A 26,247-nucleotide genomic window follows, 5' to 3' on the forward strand; every position below is an offset into this window, starting at 1 on the left:
TGCCTAATAGACATCACTTACAATAAGTGAACAAGGGCGCACTTCAAGAGAGTGCTCTTTAAAGCGGCCTTTCGAACATAAATAAAACACAACGCCACTGTTGATGGTGGTTTAGTTAACCAGTCAAACATAACAAGTCTTTAGTTGTTATATTACTATGGTCAAAATAGACAGTTACAACATTTGACTTTGTCTATGCACACATAAAACAACACATCCTGTGGGTATGCAGCTACAGAGACTTGAGGACTGGCAACTCAGATCCTGTATCAGACGAGGGTTGAGTATCGTTTGGGGTTATTTCGTTACCGGCGCTAAATCCGTTTTACATTTTATAGCACATACATCTATTAACGTCATTGCGTCACCATGCTATCCACATTTCCTCTGGAGTTATTTCATGTAATTTCAGGTGTTTCACTTTATATTTTTTGACTTTAACTGCAGTTTGGCAGTATCACTTTCATTCAGGAACATTTCATTCATGCCTCTTCAACAAACTAAGGAATTAGATACGAGTATTAAAGGTGCAGTAGGTGATTGTCTTCAGAAACATTTTTTGTTGTGCTGGTTGAAAGTCTCTTCACAGTCCAATAGTAATGATTACAGTAAATGATCTAAATGTGTTTATATGTATTTTTATTTTCTGGGTAAAGCATAAAACTAAAAAAATGTTCGTCCAATTGAATAGAGTCGGACCGACATCTCCCATAATTCCGATAAGCAGGTCAGACTGTCTGTCAACATATGTAGATTTGGACTTCTGCGCATCTGTTCACGCAGATCCGCCATTAGCGCGTGCCCGTCTGCATCACAAACGCATGTGTGCGAGCGAGCTGCGGGCCGCTCGCCGATGCCGAGTCGGAGCCAGAGACGCCGAAGGACAGACGAGCTCGGGCCGATTACTGTAAAGCCAGGCGCGAGTATAATTTGCCCTTAAAGCGGCCTGCCCGGTCACGAGACGTACCGGGAGAAATCAAATGCTAAATTGAAACTTTTAAAAACCTGAATCAATATTGGAGTTACTTTAGCATGCTGGAGGTAGGACGACACCATGGCTGAAGTATTACTGTTAGACAGGTAATGTTGTTTTAAAACTTAAGTCAGGCTAAGCTTATGTTAGATTGTGTTGTTATGAATGACTTATATGCACAGACGTGTTGTTAAGGCCCGGTGAAAGATTGATGTGATTATTTTCAGTTTCATAAGGTCCTTTGACAGCATCTATAATGTAGATTTATATTTAGTTTAACAACAAAACATCAGTAAATAGCACTATTCCGCCTAACCTGATTTACTTAGCTGAAGTTGCTTTTATATTCACAATGGGTCATTTTTATACAATGACAGCCATCCTATACTGTTTACCATGCTACTCTGAATATTCGCTCTGAAATAGCATGCAAGTGTGGCAAAGTAACAAATGTAATTCCTGCACGGCGCTGGCACTAACTAACTGGCGAATGACATGAACTAGTGGGTTGTCTGTCTGCTGTTGTGACGCGGTGCGCGCGTGGTCGCAATTTCATGGGGTGTGACTTTGAATCACAGTCCCTCTCCGCCGTCCAAAAATAATATGCTAAGCGGTTAGCATTTTGGCATATTTTTTGGGGCATTTTTGTTCACATGGAAGACTCTTATTCAGATTATTGTTTTAATCATATTAAATCAGAGTATTGGTGTCCATGTAAACGTACTCAGTGAAAGTGCCAGATGATGTCACAAGCTATCAAAGACAGTGCATTCCTCTGCCTTTAAGTTGATTGTGCCCTCAAATGTTTCATCAGGTTTGACGTGTTTTCCCCCTTACATGCAACTTTTTGCATCTGCTTCACATTGCTGTGTCAGAGCCCTTGCTTGTAAAATATAACTTTATTTATAACTTTGAAACGCTTAGTTTAAACAAATATGATGAATGCAATCTTGCATGTTGATGAAGGGAGTTGCTCAACGGATGCCCTGTACTGCGTGCATTGTCCTCTATAGACTTTTTTTTGGCTGCTGCATCAAGTGTGCCATAGCGACCAGCGTTATCCGGTAGTAGAATGGTTAGAACGTTTACAGCGTTTACAATAGGTTATTTGCGCTCCGAAAATGGGTTTTAATAGCGTTTTTAATAGATTACAGAGTGGTTTCGTGACACACAACTTAGAAATGTGTCTGTTAAAGCCGTTATAATCTGTCAGATGTGGTTCAAGCGTGTCAGAAATACGAGAAAAAACGTTTTCCTAGTTTATGTGTCTGCCATCAGAAATACAGCTCGTGTGTGTGTGTGTGTGTTCCCGGCCTGTCAGCTGTTAGCTCAGTGGCTCATTAATACACATACACACGCACGCAATACTTCACTGCATTATAGAGCAAACCTGATTACTGGCATGAAACTTAACAGGTATGTAACTTAAGTCATGCAATTTACAAAAATGGCCGATAAAAGTCTGTTACTGATAGTCTGCTGGCTGATTTGCTGTTTATTCTAATCGCAAGCCGTTTGTTTCATTTCGTGTGTTGTATTTACCACAGCCTATATTTTCACTTTGTCACAGTTATTAAATCAGTGTGTTAGTGGGACAGTACAGGCTATGTGTGTGTGTCAAACATTTAGGTGAATTACATTTGTTTGGGCTGGTGATATATTTAAAAGAAAGAGAAACTGTTGTCTTTAGCGATGACGAGGCTCCATTTAAACGGCAGAAGATGCCGTCTGACAACTAGGGGCAAATGCCTCACAGCAGCTGTTTTCCATCCTATTAGATCGCATTTCTTTAAATGATCAGTCCAGGAGATGGTGCTGATGGACAACAGGATTAGTTAAAAAATTATAAAAGCAGGTAAAATAGATTAAAACTATCGTTTCAAAGCTGTCCAAATGTGACTGTTTACATGCATCAGCTGCTGATCGGAAGTTGTTAGAATTCTCCTTGTGCATACACACAAAGCATAATGGGTAATTTTGTAAGAAAACTTTCTAAGAAAAAGGTCTATATGTTGCTTAGAACAAGAACAGACGCCTAACATTGCCGACGGTGTAAGTATTCCTCAAAGTTGTTTAGGATTAAATGTTTAGAGATGGTGTGACTCAAGGCACACCTATTTGTTGCTTTTTACGTCCTTGTCGCAGCAACATTAGCAACGAAATTAGGCACCGAAATTCATATGCTGATTCGGTCCAGTGCCATATTGGCACCGGGTTTTGGTACCCAACCCTATATCAGACCAGGCAAAACCTTTAAGGAACACTCCACTTTTTTATGAAATTGAGTTTATTTTACAACTCTCAGTCTCCATTGAATTTTACCACTTTTGAATCCATTCAGCCAATCCCCATGTCAGTCTTAGCTTAGTTTAGCATGGATAATAAATTCAGATTAGACCATTAGCATCTCACTCAAAAATGATCAAACATCAGTTCAATAATTTTATACCCTCATTCATTCATTAATTTTCCTTCAGCTTAGTCCCTTTATTCATTAGGAGTTGCCATAGCGGAATGAATACAGCTGCAACCCAGTACTGGGGAACACCCATACACTCTTGCATTCACACTCATACACTACGGCCAATTTAGTTTATTCAATTCACCTATAGCGCATGTCTTTGGACTGTGGGGGAAACCGGAGCACCCAGAGGAAATCCACGCCAACATGGGGAGAACATGCAAACTCCACACAAAAATGCCAACTGACTCAGTCAGGACACGAAACAGCAACATTCTTACTGTGAGGCGATTGTGCTACCCACTGCGCCATGATGACGCCAATAGTCCACTCAAAAATAAAAATCTCCTCATCATTTGCTCACACTCAAATGATTCTGACTTTATAAGAATGTTTTTTTTTCTGTTGAACACAAACAAAAAAAACTGCCATTAAAATCCATAGTAGGAGCAACGAATTCTATGGAAGTCATTGGCTGTTTTTCCCAGTGTTCTTCAGTACATCTACCTTTGTGTTCAACAATTCAAACAGGTTTGGAATGAGTGGAGGATGAGTAAATGATGACACAGTTTTCATTTTTGGGTGAACTATCATGTTAAGGCTTGCAGGCCAGGTTGTTTGCACAGTTTTGGGTTTTTGAGAGTGATAAATATGTCAGTGTGACTCACTGGGGCAGCTGAGGGCCTCCTTAGCGGTGATGCTCTTATTGCAGGCCGAGCAGAGAGTGGTTCCAGACACGGTGAGACAGTTGAAGAGGTGGCCATTACTGTAACGTGCTTCACGCTCTCTCGCTTCTCTCTCCCGCTCCCTCATGCGCTCCTTCTCCTTATTCTAAACAGAACACAAAAGCGCACAATAAATGTACCATGCATAACATCATAACATACTGGTAAAGTCAGAATTATTAGCCCTCCTGAATTATTAGCCCCCCTGTATATTTTTCTGCCTAATCTGTTTAATTGAGAGAAGATTACACATTTCTAAACATAATAGTTTCAATAACACATTTCTAATAACTGATTTCTTTTTTCTTTGCCATGATGACTGTGACATAATATTTACTAGATATTTTCAAAACACTAGTATTCAGTTTAAAGTGACATTTAAAGGCTTAACTGGGTTAAGTTGGGGTAATTAGGAAAGTCATTAAATAATGGTGATTTGTTCTGTAGACAATCGAAAAACAACATTGCTTAAGGTGGCTAATAATACTGACCTTAAAATGGTATTTAAAAAATTAAAAACTGCTTTTACTCTAGCCGAAATAAAACAAATAAGACTTTCTCCAGAATAAAAAATATTTTCGGAAATACTGTAAAAAATTCCTTGCTCTGTAAAACATCATTTGGGAAATATTTGAAAAGCAAAACAAAATTCACAGGCGAGCTAATACTGTATGCTTCAACTGTGTATATTCAAATCATCTACACAAGAGTGTAATTAGCGTCATAGTGGTAATCTTATGACAAAGAACAAAACAAATCTTTAAGCTGGCCAAAGAACAATTGACATTTACACAAGCAGACAATGATGACACTATTGCAGCTCAGTTTCTATTGTGCAACAGATTCATCTGCCGAACTGGTACAGACTGAGTTCACGCACAGGGACACAACCGACTTGCAACACCATTTCAGAGGAATTAGGCATAAACCTTACAATGGTAATATTGAATGTCTTGAAGGTCTGTATTCATTCATAAAAGATTTGATCATGAAAACACATGCAAACACAAGAACTGTTTATTTATTGGAAAAGTCAATCTTTGCTTATCAGCCTTGAGGGGAAAGACAAATGAACCCTATAAACTCTCCCTGAAGAAAAAAAAAGTCATTTATGTGGTTTAAGCTTACAATGGCTCTCATGGCGGAGATCTATTTCAATTATATTTGTGTCCTTGTTATGCTCATGCCTAGTTTGATAAGTTTGTTGCTATTTTATTCTGCTTCGGACATGAATTTGCCCGCTCTCCGAAACATTCATTCATTCATTTTCTTGTCAGCTTAGTCCCTTTATTAATCCGGGGTCGCCACAGTGGAATGAACTGCCAATCTATCCAGCAAGTTTTTACGCAGTGGATGCCCTTCCAGCCGCAACACACCTCTGGGAAACATCCACACACACATACACTACGGACAATTTAGCCTACCCAATTCACCTGTACCGCATGTCTTTGGACTGTGGGGGAAACCAGAGCACCCAGAGGAAACCTACGCGAAGGTAGGAAGAACATGCAAACTCCACACAGAAACACTTACTGAGCCGAGGTTCAAACCAGCGACCTAGCGACCTTCTTGCTGTGAGGCGACAGCACTACCTACTGCGCCACTGCCTCGCCCTTGAAGGAAACATTCCCTGTGTAAAACATTCCCTGTGTAAAACATAAGCCAGAATAGTTGGCGGTTCATTATGCTGTGGCGACCATCATGACACATTTGCTATTTACATGGCAGAAAAACTTAAAGCTTCACAAGTGAGAAAATTGTTAAACAGACCATCTGCAGCGAGGATAAAGAATGAGCCTCCTCCATTCAGCCTGTTTACTTTCTCTGTACTTTACCTTTACTGTTTACTTTACTCCTTTACTTTCTTCAATTAATGAAACAGTGTTGTACGCACTGCACTGAAGACATCCATCAGCCTACATATTTAATTTAGTTTTTTAAGTGAAAAGATTTGTTTCAAAACTATTTTTTTATTTCAGTTCAAATTTCCAGCAAACGAATAACAAAGTGTGGTCAAATACTGAGTTATACCCAGAAACACGTCCTACTCTTATGCCCCATATGGTGATGCATACGTCTCCAAAACCTGACAGGTGGACAAATCCAAACTTGTTTTTATTAAAACAAATATAAATATGAATATAATAATTTATATGTAAGATATTTGTGTATTGCTGTACATCCATTGTATATTAAGCATTTGAACCCGAATCGCGCATACTGTAACTAACGGCACTGCGCTGGACTTTAGACCTGATTTTAGGTGGTCAATGGCGCAGCCTATTTTAGCTCCTCAAAACACGTCCCACAAACAATGTCTTCACACACCTCTATTTTTGACCAGCACACCCATGAGTCCACAAAGTGGTGCAAATGAATTTGTTATTTAACAGTGAAGGTAATTTTAATACCTTTTTAAGGCTTTTTAAAGACCTTCTCAGAATTTTTTAAGACCTCATCGCCTCTTTAAGTTCTTATCAGTATCAAACCTTTAACTTAATAAACAGTAGTTAATAAAAGTTTAATCACTTAAACTCCAGTGTTATTTTGGGTTTACAGCCTGGATTTTGCTTACCCAAATTAAAAGTTTCCCAGATCCACATGCAGAGGTGTAAATGCAAAAATTTGGTATCATTTTAAAGAAAACCCTTAGAATTTTCATAAAACACTATTGATAATGTTTAAAATATCTGTATATGTTGTCTGTGTAATAATAAACACCTAAAAAAGAGTCTCTTTTTGTATTTTTTTTTATAAACTCAAAATTGTAAGTGTACCTTTTAGGTTCTGTGTGGTCTAGCGTGCTGTAAATAATTTTGGTGGTTCCTGCACATGTCTGTAACCATGGGAAAAAAGAAAAATGTCTCTACCATAATCTATGCAGAAGTTATTGTATTCCACCTGATGAGAGGTGCTGTACAAGCCACAGGGACTGATCGCTGTTTTCATATTTCACTATTCTTTTGTTTAATCAAACAAAACTCACAGTGTTTGGACCACGTCAGACATATAAAAGGATTACTTATGCACATCACCTCAAAAACAGAGGAGAAATGGCCCTGAAGCACACGGCATAAAATAAGCGCTGACAGCTGTCTGTGCTATCTGGGGCTGCTTAGTGATCATAAATGTATTGTTTTCACTTCTGCGCCATAGAAACATCGCGATTCATTCTGCAACTGTTTGATATGTGAATATAACTCAGTAAAAAGAATGCTAGAGCCGTATTAGCACCGGCAAGAGCTTTTATTTGAGCTATAACTTGTACATGTGTCATATATGAACCATATGAAGAATATGAAAATGAACCAATGACATCACCCGGGCTGATGAGCTTGGCTCAAAACTAATCGTGTGGATCGAGTACGCTGTTGTTAATATTAGGAGGAAAATAAATATATTTATGATTTTTTGTAGTCAAAAACTTTGAACAAACCTTATAGAACAGACCTTATAAAAATGTGATTAAGACTTTTTATTACCTTTTAACGGCCTTAATTTACTCATAATTGATTTATCAACTTTTAATACTTTTTAAAACCCTGCGGCCACCCTAAACAACGTGGCGGAAAACGTGAAAATTACTGTTGCGCTGGTCTGAAAATAGCAACAAATCGCGCCATACACGTCTTGAGCCTTATTGCGCAGGGTGTATGATAGGGCCCTCAGTGTTTCTTTATATAGTGACAACTACTGGTCTGACATGCTTCATTTACACTACAATTTAATCTCTTTTGCAAATTACTGTAAATAGAGATTATTTGACAACAACTTTGTTTGGACCCAAATTAGTTTAAAAATGCAACGGAAAAAAAGTCCTCCTCAGTTAACCAAACATACACTTGAGTATGCACTTAAGCAAATGTTATGTATTATACAAAAAAAAAAAAAAAATGAATGCGGCCAATGCCTTGATATACTCTAACTGCTGCCATCTCTGCTCAATGGTATGGAAACATATCACTTGAGCCATTTTACACTTTTAAGTGTGGCCATTGGCAGAACTTCTACCACACCATATTGAAATATTCATTATTATCTTATCTCCTGCTTTTGACGTCATGGCTTATGTGCTGACAGGATATTTGTTGGCCTTTTGGATTGTGTATGTTCTTGTGGTGCCATCGGCCTATAAGCATTGTCATTTAATCCGTTTTCAGTGACTCCGGAGTAATTACAAGCCATTTATAGCTCACAACACACACACTGCAGTTCATGGATAAATTTTGCACATTAAAAACTCTGCAAACTCAATTTAAACCAACAACAACAACAAAATGTTTTGCGTTGTATATGTACTTCTGAAGTTATTGTTCTTGATTATAAAATCATAGTGTTGGTTATTCTTGTCAGCATTTATTTTGAAAGAAGCTGACTGACCATCTTCCTCTTTTAAGCTCGCTCATGACAAAGCAATCTGTTGAAATGCAGAAAAAAAAGAATGAAATTGAATCTGAAATCGAATCAATTCTCAAGTTTGCCATCCTTTTAGTCTGAAGGATACTATGGGTCTTGTTTTGGGATTGCAGATTCTAAAAATCAGCCATTGTTGACATGCAAAGCAGGAAATAATGAGAGCGCACTTCCTCTTTCTAATCTGCGCGAGGCATGAGTAAAGGTTGCCATAGGAACACGGCCATGTGTTGGAAGTAAGCAACAGAAAATGTTTAATAAAAACGGGTTAGTGTGCTAGTGTGTATGTTTGTAGCAGTCCAAAAATCCTGCAGGATATTGCTATCTTAATTAACCTAGTTTGCTCCAAACCAGACCATCCAGGAAGGCTCTCCATTACATGCATCTGCAAATTTGGGAAGTCACAACAGTGCAGACTGCTAAATCTGAGAACAAGCCATGAAGCCAGGGCGGGGTTTGTGTTTAGACAGTAACACTTTTAAAACTAAACTTGAATATGACTCTTGGCATTACACACCACAGAGACAGGGCTGTGCAATATGATGTTATATAAGTCTATAATTTCATAATATGCTCTATCCTTTATTTTGTGTTGTCCGAAAATACATTGTTTACCATATTACTTTTTCATAATTCATATTACACGTCATTATGGAGAAGCAGACTGAAGCATAAATAAAAGTATCATGAAAAAGTTGCAATCTTGATGTTTACATTTTGCAGTTTTAATCATTCAATTTCCTTTCAGCTTAGTCCCTTTATTAACCTGTGGTCGCCACAGTGGAATGAACCTTAACCAGCATATGGTTTACACAGTGGATGCGTCTTCCAGCTGCAACCCACCACTGGGAAACATTGATACACACCCATTTACACACACCTACACTACAGACAATTTAGCTTACCCTATTCACCTATACCACAGGTCTTTGGACTTGGAAACCCACGCGAACACAAGGAGAACATGCAAACTCAACACAGAAATGCCAGCTGACCCAGCCGAGGCTCAAACCAGCAACCTTCTTGCTGTAAGGCGATCGTGCTACCCACCGTTTTGCATTTTATTTAGCATTAATATTATTTTATGTTAGACCTGTAATCATTAGTTTTTGAAAAGTGTAGAAAAACTGTATTTTTCCACATTGTTAATTAAATATTTACCATGAAATTCATAGTGACTCACAAGGTGATCACATACAAATGAGTACATTTCTGAGTAAACACTTTAAAAAGTATTAATAAGTAAACATTTACATAAGATTGAAAAATATAAACTATTAGTTGATTGAATTTACAATAATGGTACTATAATCGCAATTTATACAACAGTTCTGTTGGTTCTTGAATCTAATTGGCTGATAACCATGGGATATTCTTGCAAATAACCCTTGACCCTTGTGTATTACTCCAGCCACATACAGTAACAAGCAGAGGACACTCTACAGTTTGACAAATGTTGCTGCTGTTGGACAACATAATGTACTTTTGAGACTTTTTTATAGTGTCTATTTTTAAATATTTATAATTTCTGAGAGCCAGCACATCTGTGGCCATTAGCCTGTCATTAAGTTGAGCAAAGACGGCTGACGTCCATCCACAAGATAGCAACTGAAACCACATAATAAGCCCTTAGAAGAGAATAGCATAAGTTCAAACTACAGCTCAAATCATTACAAAAACAGGTCGATCTCTCTCTCTCTTTTGTATGTTGTAGTGTTGTACTTATACCATATAATTGTAGTGTATTGAGTGTGAGATGGGCTTACATATCAGGAATGTATGTACTTTGTTTTGGCCGCTCTTTATAGAACCCTGAGCTATCTTTTTCGGGGATAATTATTTTGATCTCGTGATTGCTACAGAGAAATACTGGGAAATCTTTGTAAACTGCTGGCATTTCATGCCGTTCAGCCTTATAATATTAAAATATGAGCAAAATCACCTGTTTTGTCACCACTTTAGACATTACGCTAGAGAATAATTTAAATAATAGCTCTAAAGTGAAGTAGCAACGGTTTCTGCTGTTCTGACATCAGCTGAAAATGTGTTTGAAGTAAGAAGAAAAAGTAGGAAGAAAGTTATTCCTCATACAAAAGGATTTTTAGACTCTCCGTGTTTGATTTTCTCTTTTATATGCACTATTATGCTGTTGAACTGTTGTATAAACGCAATATCACACTCATAGCAGTGCGATGTGGTTGTATATCATCACTAGTGAGACACTAATGCATGCCTCCCACCAGTGCCGATGTACAGCCTTATACAGTGTGATATTGCTCACATATCTGTATAGTATGTTGTGATATGAGATTTCTGTCACATCACCCAGCCATATACACAGGCACAAACTAAGAGCAGCCGACATTTCCAAGTCTACCTTTATAAAAATAGTCAGTCTGATGAAATGTATCCGTGCATGCAATCCGAAAACAACTTATCTGGTTATAGTTCACTTGAAAGTCAAACTTTCTGTACAAAAGCATGCACGCTATGTGCCCCGAGCAGTTGTTGTCCAGGCTGACTGAGCTTTTCTAAAGTTTGGTGTCATCTCCAGTCAAGGAAATGGGCTGAGACTGGCAGCACTTAACGTTGATGCTCCAGTTCGAATAGTTCCAGCTCCAGATTTAGTTCAGCCTGCTGTGGCCCGATGGCCTGGATACAGCTGGCCTATGGGGAGGCACGACTGATTAGTTGACACTGACATTCTTTGCAAACACTTCCACATAAAGACAATTAACAATACAGTGCACAGGACAGTCGCAGTTTAACAGCCAAGGAGATACAAAGAACATACCTCAGCTTTAAGGTTTGATGTAGTTCCACAAATGAGAACTTTTGAATATATACACTAATATATATGAAGTGTTCAGATGCAAAAACCTTTAAGTGCTGTCTGAAATTTACATCAAAAAAGAACATTTTTCTCAGCCTCCTTTGTTTATGTTGAGATATTTCACCAGAAAGACCAGGAAAAGTACTTAGTCTTTGCCATAAAAGTGATGTTACTGATCATACACACAGGAGCCTGATAAAAATGCTCATTACTGAGGAAAACTTCAGACGACTTATAGAGGTTTCTGCATTTAAACTTCATATATAACAGCAGGTTTAGTTAAAAGTGCTGTATGTATGTTTTTGACTCTTCTAAAGCAGAATAATACCATAATAAGCTTGCAAATATAGAAAAATGCTAAGCAAACTTACTAGTTTATCTGAAAAACAATGTTAAAGTCAGTTATTCTTCTTTGAAAATGTGTGTTCTGTGTCTTTGTTTTAGTCTCTATAACCTGCCCACTGCCAGATTACTCAATTATATTTCAGATAGTTACAGATTCAGAGTTGGTGTTTTTTTATTGGCAAATAAAAAAAAACTGTACAAACGTAAACATCAGCTGAAAGGCTTACATTGTAACATTATGTCCTAACAAGACAAGATTCTAACGACAAACAATTTGTTTGCACAAGACGCAACATGACAAATTCAAATACAGCCATTTACAGTTGGTACACTGAGTAGGCTCGATAGTCAGGCATGCTCGCTCCTGGTGGTGTCATTTACTGAATTTCACAAATATGGTGATCAAGACCGCGTGTGCTGCGATTGCCATTCATTAGACTGTGAACAGTTAAGGGTTTCACATTTCAGTCATTATTTCATTATTATATCGTAATCATTTTAACATTTGTGCAGTTTTGTCGCTCAAATTATGTAAATAAAAATAATTAGTTTTTATTCACATTTATTCACATTTTATTCACGTATCCACATGCACAAAGAAAACATAATAGACCGACTAATTGTATAGGATTAAGAAATAAATTAATTCAGGATATTAACGTTGTCATACTTTGTTGCAATCGTTTTGTAGTAAAATATAAAAAACAAACAATAATGTGTCACATTAAAATAAATTACTATAGTTAATCATTTAAAACTAATATAGTTATAAAGTTATCTTATAAGGCGAGGCAGTGGCGCAGTAGGTAGTACTGTCGCCTTACAGCAAGAAGGTTGCTGGGTTGCGGGTTCGAACATCGGCTCAGTTGGCGTTTCTGTGTGGAGTTTGCATGTTCTCCCTGCCTTCGCTTGGGTTTCCTCCGGGTGCTCCGGTTTCCCCCACAGTCCAAAGACATGCGGTACAGGTGAATTGGGTAGGCTAAATTGTCCGTAGTGCATGAATGTGTGTGTGGATGTTCACCAGAGATGGGTTGCAGCTGGAAGGGCATCCGCTGCGTAAAAACTTGCTGGATAAGTTGGCGGTTCGTTCCGCTGTGGCGACCCCGGACTAATAAAGGGACTAAGCCGACAAAAAAAATGAATGAATGAATGAATTATCTTTTACTGTAGAAACTGTTAGTAATATATATTATAGTTAATTTGTCTTGATTACTATATTTGTTGCAACTATAATTACCACAAATCACCAGAAATTTATGGTTTAAAAACACTATATAACAATATAAAAACAGCATATTATTTACTTTATATTATTACATTATTTAACATGGGAAAACATTAATAAAAAAGTTATTAGAAAATTAAGCAAATAAATTCTGTTTAATTGATGGAGTAAAATATGAATATAGTGTTATACATTTATTAAATGTAAAAAGATTTGTATTACATATAAAGATGTATTATAGCCTATACTGTACATATTAACTTGCTATTATGAATATAATTTAAATAATGAATCCATTATATAAATTAAACCTGTCCAATTTGGATCATTCATATATCTCTGAAAAATGTTTCAGAAAGCCAGACTCTGTCAGATAAATAATGACTGATCATCTATGATGACTGATAAAAAAAACTGTTCAGTCTATTATAATGAATGGGTATCGGAAACAATGTTCCCCATTCGCCCTTCACGATAGCCTAGTTTGTGAAATAGTATACACTATTGTTTATTGTGTACAATATTTATTAACAATATATATTAAAAAACATATTGATGATATTGATGTCCGAGAAGACATTAATAACATTAACATCCGATGAAACCATATATGGTTAGCCTAGATCGTGTGTGCTGGATTGTGTGTGGCTGAAACGTGTGGGTCAGCGGGGCAGCAGCAGGATATTATTGATCAGAGGAGGGGCCAAGTGAAAAAGTGTTTTGATTTTGGAATGCAATACCTAGTTCAACCACTGGGTGTCAATCTGCAACAGCTAACCCCATAAAGAAAAAGAAATGTCCTCGTTATTTGGTTGCTGGATGAAAATAACACTCAGCAGTGGTTTTGTTAATGGGTCAAGTGGGCCTTATTTAATTGTTAAAAAAAGCTTAATCTCTAAGAAAAAAGAACAATTATTTTGACAAGCAATATGGGCCCTGGCTACTCAGAGGTCACTCTTGGATGCATTTAAATTGCTCCAGCTCCTGTTACACCAGTTTGACCTTTGACACCTTCCTTTAGTAGATGAAGAGGTGGTGAGATCGTGCTTGTGTGTAAGAAAACATGCATCTCAATATTTAGAAAAAAATAAATAAATCTTGCCTTCGGACCTGAACCTGGAATTGATGCTTTAACAGAGTGCTATTTCTATGGCAACCTCTCTTTTGGCTCTTTTTCTCTTGAATCTTTCTCTATGCGCGCACACACACAGTCTGTTGTTCAACATTCCCACTCAGTAACACCTACACAACTCAAACTCATACTGAAGCTAATAATTTAACAAAAAAAGGTGCATAGTCAGTGCCAAAACACAATAGAACAGCTGCTTAATCAAGGTGTCTTTACACACAAAGTTATAGGAGCTATAGAGTATGCAGAATATAGAAGGCCTTGTTGTATCCAGTGGCTGATAAGTAAACTACAGACAGCAACTTACTGTTAACGTACGCATAATTCAGCACTTTTCAAGTTCTTATTTTTACCTACATTTGTGCAGCAATATACTTTTTATAAACATCCAGACCCTGTGCACTCTGCTGAGAGTAAATATAAATTATGAACTATGAATATAAATGAAGAATATCTAAATATTTGCTTCACATTTTCCTCTCATTGACCAAATAAATGCACAAAAAATATGGTAGTTGTGAGAAAGCAGCAATTAAGAAAGTATTTGATCACAGGGACGCTGTGTTTGCAAAAGCAGTACAACTCACTAGCTTCATGCCAACAGATGAAGTCACTGAAATCAAACTTATGATAATGTGATTATCAGAGTTGGGTGTAACGCGTTCCACGGTAACGCGCTACTATATTTCATTTTTGATGAACGCAGTAATGTAACGAATTACATTTTTAATTTGTGTAATTTGATTACAGTTACTAAAGTCAACGTAATTGCTTTACTTACATTACAAATATAGTTTTATAAGAAAAAAATGTTTTCTGCTGCAACGTCAGTTAATAAGTATGAGCTTTTATGGTTGCTTTCGAGGGTGGTTGCTTCTTCAAGTGAAAATACAGACATTACTTTGATTTCATTATGTGTAAAAACAAAAATAGTTCAGTCCAGTCTCTAAAGAACTTTTAACTGCTTTTAACTTGACCAGCAACTTGTTCAGCACTAGAACAGAAAGCATTCAAGGACAATACTCGTCACCGAGGATGATACTGGTGCCCAAAACACAGTGGCCCAACTCAGCCTAAACAGGCAAATTTCAAATTTTGTGCAGGATCAGGAGTGAAGGTACCTTCTGAATGTGAAGAGAACCATAGCTACTTATGGGGCCATTCACATTTTGAGTTATTTGCACGCGCGCATATTGGGAAGCATATAGCGTGCGCTCATATTTCCCAGGAGAACCAGTTAAAAACGGTGAGTCACGTGACAAGAACTGACGATCAGCTTCATACTTTAGAATATACACATTTCAGTAGACTAATTACCTCAGACAAACACAAAACACCCAAACACTGCAGTGCTTTTGCATACTATGGATGTCAATGGTTACAGGTATCTAGTTTTCTTCTAAATGTCTTCTTTTGTGTAAAAAAAGACAAACAGGATTGCAACAAGTGAATGATGAGAGAACTTCAAGTTTTGGGCGAACTCTTTAAGTCCTATGAATATGTCAAGCTGCTGTGATCAACCCATTGTAATGTTTTTCAGTGACTATTACAACACTAAAAGAACTGCAGTATATTTTGTATTTTATAGGTATATTTAATATGTGTTAAAAGTAAATTCAAAGTAATTAGTAATCTGATTACTTTTTACATGAAGTAATAAGTAATGTAATCAGATTACAATTTTAACTTACCCAACACTGGTGATTATGTAGAATATTTGACACTAAACGTTATAGATCTGGCTGTGTGACACTATTGTTGGAATTAATCTCTCTTTGCCAGATTGACATTACAATTTAGAATAGCTCTTTCAGCATTATTTAGATTTAGTTCATCTTTTAACACTGAAGTAGCCTTAAACATTGTGGTCATGTTTTTTTTACAAACAAGCTACTTTATAACTAGCACTTTTTGTGTATATTCTTGTTGAACCGCTGAATTTCTCCTCAATTGTAAGTTTCTTTGGACTAAAGCATCTGCTAAATGACTATTTGTAAATGTAAATCTTTCATAACTACTCATTTCAACTTAGTCATGTTTCCATATTTGCCATTTATATTTGGATCACTCATTGTATAACCTTTTATTTAACCAAGGGTAATTCCTGCATTAATGTACAATACCCTTTTGGTTTTATGTTGTCTCAGATCCTAGCCTTTGGATCATAGCAAAGATGACATCACACTACATAAAAGCCATAAACTTCAAGTCCTGTAAAGTATTAATCAATGTCAAACAACAGCGGCATTAACATTTCAGTCTGTCTGGCCCTTTAACCCTCATTCTGTAATGAGGAAGAGGATAGCAGCAATTTAAGTGCAAATTACTGTATTCCATTGCCTATGCTTATATACAACCTCTGGGTTAATGGTTTATGTATTTTATAGACACAAAACACACCATGTTTTTTTTCTGAAGTGGCATTTTTTATTTAGAAAAACGTGTATTATGAAAATAGGAATAAAGTTGAACTGAACTGAATTGTCTTAAGCATATGTACTTCTCAAAACCCTCTAATTTATCTATATTAGCTCACAACGAACAAATATTATATCGTAGCAACCGAATTGTTTTAATCCACGTGATAATCTGACTAAAACCAAAATACCCGACAGCTCGTCGTTGGACTTACCCGCTGACTGATCTCTCTCATCCTCTCCTGGCGAAGTTTCGACAGATCCGCTACTCGAGACATTGCGATTTGTTAAACGTCTTTAATACACCGAAAAACGAGTCTTCTTACGGTAAAAGCATATGTATATCCCATTAATTAAGATAAAAGTTCCGTTTGGCCGCTTGTTTGTATAATTTCAGCGTTTTAGTAAGGCAGGAGACAGTCATAGAGCAGCGCGGTGCGGCAACTTTGAGGGAAATGAAATCTCTCTCTCTCTCTCTCTCTCTCGTTCTCTCTCTCGCGTTCTCTCTCCCCCCTCCCATTTGCTCGCTTGCCCAGGAAGCGCAAAGAACAGCCCCTACCTTTAATAAACACTCACTTTCATTTTAATATACATTATTGTATATCAAATTAATATGTAAATATATAATAATATCTTATAAAAATAAATAGCATATTTTATTATCACTTCATGCCATTGATGCTTCAATTAATAATTCACCTAGACTTTTTTTATTATTATACCATAATACCATAATTTACTCACCCTCAAGCTGGGTTTATACTTTCAGATGAAAACACAATTTTAGATTTGTAATGATCCATCCATCCATCCATCCATCATAAACACAAGTTAAGATTCCAATGGGTTTAGGTGAGCTAAGGTGACACCTCTATTTTCCCACTACACCTAGGCTACTTTATGTCATACATTGTAAATCAACTATCTTGTTATTGTGTGTATGGCAATACTGTATATGTTTTAGAAAGCATCAATAACACTGGAGTCAAATGGATAACTTTTAAGTTGGATGAATGTGCTTTTTGTCGCCACAGTGGAATTAACCACCAACTTGTCAATCATATATTTTACACAGCGGATGCCCTTTCAGCCGCAACCCATCACTGGGAAACACCCATACACTCCCACACATACACTATGGGCAGTTTAGTTTATTCAATTTACCTATAGCACATGTCTTTGGACTGTGGGGGAAACCGGAGCATCCGGAGGAAAGACACACAAACACAGGGAGAACATGCAAACTCCACACAGAAATGCCAATTGATCCAGCCTAGGCTCGAATAAGCGACCCTCTTGCTGTGAGGCGACAGTGCTAACCACTGACACTGCACCACCTAAAATCATTTCAACTGTAATAAATTAAAATAGCAAATGAGGCACAACAGGGCGGCGCGGTGACGCAGTAAGTAGCACTGTCGCCTCACAGCAAGAAGGTTGCTGGTTTAAAAGTTGGCGGTTCATTTTGCTGTGGCGACCCCTGATTAATAGAGACTAAGCCGAAGGAAAATGAATGAATGACATGTACTATAATGAATGAATGAATGAACGAACGAACAAACGAACGAACAAACGAACGAACAAACAAACTAGCAAAGGAATAAATAAACAAATAAATAAAAACAATCCTCTAAGTTGGTGTGGATGCTAATACAATTTTAATGGTTGGCCTATTAAAGTCTACTCTTTCAGGAAAAGCCCTTTCAAAAGGTACCAATGTGCACTATTAAGGTAACATTAGGGGTAAATAAATAATTATTAATAAATAATCAGGTAAGGGCGATGCAGTGGCGCAGTAGGTAGTGCTTTCGCCTCACAGCAAGAAGGTCGCTGGTTCGAAACTCGGCTCAGTTGGCATTTCTGTGTGGAGTTTGCATGTCCTCCCTGCGTTCGCGTGGGGTTTCCTCCGGGTGCTCTGGTTTCCCCCACAGTCCAAAGACATGCGGCACAGGTGAATTGGGTGGGCTAAATTGTCTGTAGTGTGTGTGTAGGTTTCCCAGAGATGGGTTGCGGCTGGAAGTCCATCCGCTGCATAAAAACAAGCTGGATAAATTGGCGGTTCATTCCGCTGTGGCGACCCCAGATCAATAAAGGGACTAAACCGACAAGAAAATGAATGAATGAATTAAATAAACAAACATTATGTTTTGAAAAGGTTCCAACTCTGAGAATTTATGACTATAGAAATCAATAAAATTCCTGCATGATATTAGGCTTGTCACAAGATTGACACATATGAATGGTTAAAGTGCTGCGCAATAGTCAGATGTCACCATCTGGTATTACGCAATGCTGCTACTGCTGAACAATCAGCAGTGAAGATTCTCAAATCCTGCAGCTGAACTCAAACCATGACGTCAACTTTAACACCAACACCTATTCAGCATTTTTCACAGAGAGCTGAACGCTCGAGGAGGAACTAAGACTGATGTTTTTAGAAACCTTGCGGTCTACAGAAGCAGCAGAAAAGCACCCTTGAGTGATATCAGATCCGTTACAACAGTAATTGAAAATGAAACAACAGATAGTTTATTAATTATGCAAATTCCCATTTACTAATGAAGCCATTTAGTTACAGCATGTCAGTTGTATCCGCTTCTAAAGGATGTATTATTTTAGTGGCTCTGAACGCACCTCTGTGGCAGAAAATGGTGGACGTTTCCTTTTGGGAAAGACAGCCAAAGGGAGAGGAGGCGAGACTGTTTTCCCGCCTTAGCCGCATCTGTCGCCATGCCAACAGTGTACTTAGACTTTGGCTAGGTTCTGAGCGGAGCCTGGAAAGTTTACAGTAGGCAGCAAAGGTTTTGGGCACATTCATACAAGTAGCTTTGTTTCAAAATTTCAGTAATATCCCTTAATAGAAAATAATGATTAATGATTAGCCACTATTAATCTGGGTTCGCACAGCAGAAGAAACCAGAAGAAACCCACACGATTGCAGGCGAAAATGCAAACTCCACACAGAAATGCCAACTGACCCAGCCGAGACTCGAACCAGCGACCTTCCTGCTGTGAGGTGACAGTACTGCCTACTGCGCCACCCTCAAAACTATTTTCACAGCATTAATTACAATATTTACAGATTACTTTTTTTGTTGACATAATTTCATCAGTTTTGTACATTGGAATATTACATTACATTTGATGCTGGTAAATAACATTTATTAAATTTATTTAACTTTATGTGTGTTGCCATGATGGTGTCTAGCAGTTTTGGGAATGAGATAAGCACTTTCTTTGAATTAGTTATGTTTCTCTGCTTGTCTTTGCTGATTGTGCTGTTTGTCATGAGCTTTGTTTCTTATCGAATTACTCCATGATTTTGATTATGTTTTTGACAGTGTAACAATGGTACATTAAATAGATGTTAATATTTCAAAATATTGGTGTATTAATGCTATAAATTGATGAATTACAGGAATTTCCCGCAAAAATGTAAGTTTACTGTATTTTAAGCTATACAATTCTGGCAACCACAGCTGCCATTTTTACCATTTTTGTTAAGTGTATTTTTTTGTTTGTTTTGCTTATTTCTTTGTATGTATGTGTGTATGTATATATATATATATATATATATATATATATATATATATATATATATATATATGTGTGTGTATTTATTTTATTTTTTATTTTTTTGCAATTGTAACAGACCTCGAACACTGTAAATAAAGTATCACCAGGCACCCAACTTTTTTTAACTATAAATCTTTATAGTATTTATTTGTGAATTATTTTTGTTTGTTTTGTTAGTTTCTTTGTACATAGCTTTGTTATTGTTTTACAGTGATTGTTACGCCTCTTGAGCACAGCAATAAATCATCACCAACCACTCAACATTTTCAACAGTATTTTACTGTTTTTAAGTGTATTTCTTTGTTTGTTTTGCTTTTTTTGTTACTTGTATATATCTTTGTTGTCATTGTTTTTTCTGAGATTGTTACAGCTCTTGAGCACAGCAAATAAATCATCACCAGCCACTAAACATTTTTAACTGTACATTTTTACATTTTTTGTTTACTGTATTTTTTGTTTGTTCTGTTTTATTTGTTACTTTGTATATAGCTATGTTGTCATTATTTTTTTCTAAAACTGATACACATCTCTAGCACTGTAAATAAATTGAAAAATGTTTAGTCACTAAACATTTTTTAAAAAGAAGGTTTTACCTTTATGTTTTGTATTTTGTTTGCTTTGTTTATTACTTTGTAAACAGCTTTGTAGTCATTGTATTTTTCTGCAATTGTTACACCTCCTTAGCACCGCGAATAAATCATCACCAACCACTCAATGTTTTTTAACAGTAAATTTTTACCCTTTTTGTTTATTGTATTTTTTATTTATTTATTTTTCTTTGTATATAGCTTTGTTGACCTTGTTTTTTCTGTGATTGTTACACCACTTGAGCTCTGTAAATAAACCATCACCATCCACTCAACATTTGGGAAATCACTTTTGTGGATTTATTATTATTATTATTATTATTATTATTATTATTAATCATTATCATTGGCTGGTGAGCCCATTTCATCTGAAATCAGACCTACGAAAAGACCCATTGCATACACATCTGAAATCTGTATAGTGATTTAACCAGCCTCAATACAAGTGTGGCTGACTGTGTGTAAATGTGAACTCACTATCTAAAAGAAATAGTATCTATGTATACCTACTGACCTTTCATGTTATGAGCAGGCAAAGCCATTGAAACCTAATTGTTGTGATACTTCCAGTCTCATTGACTTCCACTGATTTTCAGTTCTAAAAAACAGCTTGTTATTGTTGTAACAAATGGTTATTTTATGTGTTGTTATAAACACAATTGTCTGTAGAAGTTTGTCAGTTTACTGCCTTTTATCATTTCCCCCATAGGCAAATCAATCAGAAGTCCTAAAACAATGGCAGAAAAAAGCTAACTTCCACATTGCAAAATGTGGTGAATACTGCGGAAATAGATTGCGTCATTTCACTTAACAACGTGTAAAGACAATATGAGTGCACTGCATACAAGCATGCATATGACTGGCTGAGTGCTCTCGTGTTTGATTTTTTGTTTTTAAATATGTTGCATGGTTTAAAGCTAGTCAAATCTCTGAGCAGATTAAGGCAAGATTAAAGCAGGTCAAATCTTCCAACAGATGTACCGTCCCATCTAGTCGTTTTGGATTTGTCAAACAATACTGACTGTATAGCTCAGACTGCTTAATCTGGTCTACATAATCTGCCAGTGGAACAGATAAGAGAGCAGAGACTATAAGAATAAAAATGAAAAGGTCAGACTTAAATATGAATAATAATGCAAAAAGTGTCTCATTTAAGCCTGACCTCTTTATTTATTTTCTAAATTGTATTAATTATTAACTTTTTATGTCATTTTTATATGTTAATAAAATAATCTTAATATTAGAAAAGTGATACAGTAGCTATTATGATACTGATATATGTGTCTGTGTGTGACCCTGTGTTGTTTTTTAAGTCAGATATGCATAATGTATTCATACATTCATTTATTCAATACAACCCCTACCCCTAAACCCAACCCTCAGAGGAAACATGTGTCAAATACAATGTCAAAAGGTTTTTTTAAATATTTAAAATCACTAAGAAACAAGGCATGTCATTATAAACCCCCTTAATAGTGTACAACTAGGTCATACTCATGTCATTATACAATTTTGTATCCTTGTAAACAAACACACACACACACACACACACACACACACACACACACACACACACATGTACAGCCATCTTTATGGTGACTTCCTATAGAAGTAATGATATTTAAAATGTATGTTCTATCCTCTACCCCTTTACATCTAATTCCAGCATTTTTTATTTCCAAAATAATTAATTATGAGTAATTTATTAGCCATTTGGGGGACTAAAATGGGGACAGTGAAAAAATGTCAAAATTTACTGGTATTGCAATACTTGTGAGGACATTTTTCCCCACAATGTGAGGAATACAAATTACATACATACACAAATATATCTACAGTATATTTAAATATTACAGTAAATGATGCCTATAAATAATTGTCTGTAAACATAGCATGTGGTAAAACAGTCTGTCTCACTATTTTTGTGGTTACGTATTGGCAGCACTGTTGCCAGCAATTTACAGCAACTGCCCATTTACAGTAAATATGTTTTACAGTAAAACCATTTTACAGTAAAATAGCCTAATCGAACTTCTTTTTACGGTAAAATTCTCTTTAACACATTTTAATTGTACAGCATGACAGTTTTTCCAGTACAGTGGTCCCGTGGAACCATAGACTGTAAAATATATGGACGTAGTGTCCGTGACGTCACCCATAGGTTTCTACAGAGCGCAAAAGAAGCCATAAGTAGGCGCGGCCAACCGTCGCCATTATGTTCGCGCGTCATCACACCCACGGCGGGATACCAAACAAGGGTAAAGAGGCGGAGAGTGAGCGGAGCTACAGACGCAGGCTGCATTTTGCTTGGACCTGGTTCAGACACACTTTACTTTGGGAGAACGCTTAATACTTTATCACCTGTGACTCGTTTGTATTCTGACCACTTGTGCTTGGTTGTATACAATATCAATAAAGTGTTTAGACTTTTAAAAACACTGCTGTAATACATTGAGCCACTAAACATTGTTCTTATGACATTTTTCAACAGGAGGAAAATACGAATTACACTTTAGATATAGTCTGTGTTAGTTAATGTAAGACTATTGATCCAGCATAACACTGTATGACAACACTTTAGATGACTGTTCTAGAGCCTACAGCTAATCAATTCGTCAGATTCTGGATGCATTACAGCTCTAAATATAAATATAAATGATAAATGATCTTAAATAAAACAAATACATGTATAGAGATGGTATATAAGTATATAACTTTACTCACATGGGAAACGGAGGCCACGTGAATGGTTTGTGAGCACAATAAAGTGCACTAAGCATGCCATGCCATCTAATAATTGTAGGAAGCAAGTCCGAAAGGCAGTTGACTGTGTAAAGCCACACAAAACAACACAGAAATACGATAAATATGCCGAGTTCAGTGGCTAATCTGCAGGATTCAGCTGATGTGACGTGACGGCGACCAACGAGACATAGCTGTCACTCAAGTGGTCACTCCCTTAATTATGCAAACTTAACATAACTTAATATAAAGGAAAGGATGAGTTATAAAAAAATTCACCCCCTCACAGTTGTCATGAAGGGTAATATTAGCTGTATTAACCAAAATCGTTTTTTGAACCAGGCAGTAAACACATTTTTTTCTGCTGTAAAGTTGGCCATTCTAACAGTGGGCTCAATTGAAATTTGCTCTGTTTTGGAGCCAGGAGCGGCCAGGACTAGCGGAATTTCGGATGACTTGCAGTTTTAGTTACTTCTGTATTGGCTTCCTGAGAGAGAGCGGGAGGTTGCCGCTTGGCTATAACGTGGTTTACTTTTAGCGCTCTCGCAGTGTCATGGATTTCTTTTGTTTAATTTGGCATACTTATTTTCTACAGTGCTTTCTGCGTCCTGATTCGCACATTGTGTTCTGTGTCCTGATTGGCTGTACCCCAATGTCAATCAGTCTCCTCCGTGCCGTGTCTCCTGTACAGTACAGACTGCATTCAGCTTGCCAGATTTACATAAATCTTCGATTGCTAGCAGTGTGACTCTGAAGTGCTGCACTGTTTGCAATTTTTCTCCCCACAATGTGGAAGAAATGTTTTGCACCGTCAAAGGAATGAACCGCCAACTTATCCAGCATATGTTTTACGCAGTGGATGCCCTTCCAGCTGCAACCCATCTCTGGGAAACATCCATACACACTCATTTACACTCATACACTATGGGCACTATTTAGCCTACCCATTTCACCTGTACCGCATGTCTTGGACTGTGGGGGGAAACTGCAAACTCCACACAGAAATGCCAACTGACCCAGCTGAGGCCCGAACCAGTGACCTTCTTACTGTGAGATGACAGCACTACCTACTGCGCCACTGTGTCGTCCCCTATTTTATACATCAAACAAGATGTCAATTGCTATTTTTTTAATAAAGTGTCTCATTTTTATCTTCAACTATACAGCAGTGGAACATGATTACTTTGATTACAGTAGAATACCGCAAACACAATGCGCTGCATATTACAGCAGTGTACTGTAAAGAATGTATTTTATATTTTACTGAGAATTTTTGGCGGTAAACAACTGTAAAATTGTGGCAAAGTCTAACAGTATCTCTTAGAAATCCATCTCCCCATCAATGACCACCATAATGAGAACATGACGGCTCTGTGAAATACGACAACTCTCCAACTTTAAACAGTCAAGAACTATCCTCTCTCTCTCTCTCTCTCTCTCTCTCTCCCTCTCTCTCTCTCTCTCTCTCTCTCTCTCTCCCTCTCTCTCTCTCTCTCTCTCTCTCTTTCCCTCTCTCTCTGTGTTTCTAAGGAAGGACAGGTTGCGCTGTAGGCGGACTTCCACACAAGCGTTTCAACACTTGTTTCTCCCTCTCCCTCTTACTCACCATTTCTTTAATTTCATGCACACAATCTTTCTTCCTTGTGTCGGTAATAACAGCAACTGCGTGGCATGGGACCAGTTGTGTTGTTCATTATCAGTCTGGTTTGAGCTACCCTGCAGCGCTCCTGAGCGAATCAATAATGATGAATCCTCAGTCTTTAGCTGGCCCTGTGCTCAGAGTCAGATACTGCTGAAGCTGCTAGAGCATTTGCTGCAGGCTATGCTAACAAATGCTAATAAGCGAGATGCCACTTCATAATCAGTGGCGCTTCGACAAGTACACTGACTGACTTCAGAGCTGAAAGAGTGATCTTGTGATCTGTTATTAATTTTATCTCCACATAAAAACAAGGAGACGATTATTTTAAGAACTATTATGTAATTAACATGAATAACTTTTGAAAATATGGGCGACGCAGTGGTGCAGTAGGTCGTGCTGTCACCTCACACCAAAAAGGTTACTGGTTCAAGCCTCGGCTGGGTCAGTTGGCGTTTCTGTGAGGAGTTTGCATGTTATCCCTGCATTTGCGTGGGTTTCCTCCGGGTGCTCCGGTTTCCCCCACAGTCGAAAGACATGCGGTACAGGTGAATTGGGTAGGCTAAAAAGTAAATAACTTAATAAATAACTAAATAAATAAATAAATTGAAAAAATATATTTTATTCTTAATTTAATGGTGAAAAAACAATACATTTATTTTAATTTTACATTTTATTTATTAAAATACATTTAAATAAACAAACAAACAAACAATTGTTTATTAGATTTATTAAAATACATTTAATTAACTAAATAAACAAACAAACAAATAAACGAATTGAAATAAATATTCAAAATTGAATGGTGAAAAAACAATACATTTATTTTAATTTTACATTTATTTTATTTATTAAAAACCCATTTTAATAAATAAATAGATTGAAAAAAATCCATATTATTCTATATTTTAAGGTGAAAAACAATACATTTAATTTACTTTCACATTTTATTCATTAAATACATTTAAATAAACAAACAAACAAACAAATAAATAAATAAGCAAATAATATTATTCTAAATTTATTGGTGAAAAAACAGTAAATTTAATTTAATTTTACATTTTATTTTATTAATTAAATTACATTTAAGTAAATAAATAAATAAATAAAAATTATTATTATAAATTTAATGGTCAAAAACTATAAATTTCTATTAATTTTGCATTTTATATTATTTATTAA

General features: G+C 36.6%; 1 protein-coding gene across 3 annotated transcripts in view; it reads right to left on the reverse strand.

Annotated features, from left to right (window-relative positions):
• Positions 1 to 26,247, reverse strand: part of arhgef2a (Rho guanine nucleotide exchange factor (GEF) 2a) — a 118,157-nt gene that overhangs the window by 49,831 nt on the left and 42,079 nt on the right. For 2 of the 3 annotated variants that reach the window (NM_001423384.1, XM_073930602.1), the window contains one exon: positions 4,103 to 4,265. In NM_001423384.1, the coding sequence (NP_001410313.1) occupies positions 4,103 to 4,265 (163 nt within the window). Of the gene's footprint in view, positions 1 to 4,102; positions 4,266 to 16,736; positions 16,964 to 26,247 lie in introns of those variants that run through there. The other variant, NM_001081631.2, reaches the window with a different exon arrangement.

Source organism: Danio rerio, chromosome 19 (assembly GCF_049306965.1).
Source record: "Danio rerio strain Tuebingen ecotype United States chromosome 19, GRCz12tu, whole genome shotgun sequence".
NCBI classification, from domain to species: Eukaryota; Metazoa; Chordata; class Actinopteri; order Cypriniformes; family Danionidae; genus Danio; species Danio rerio.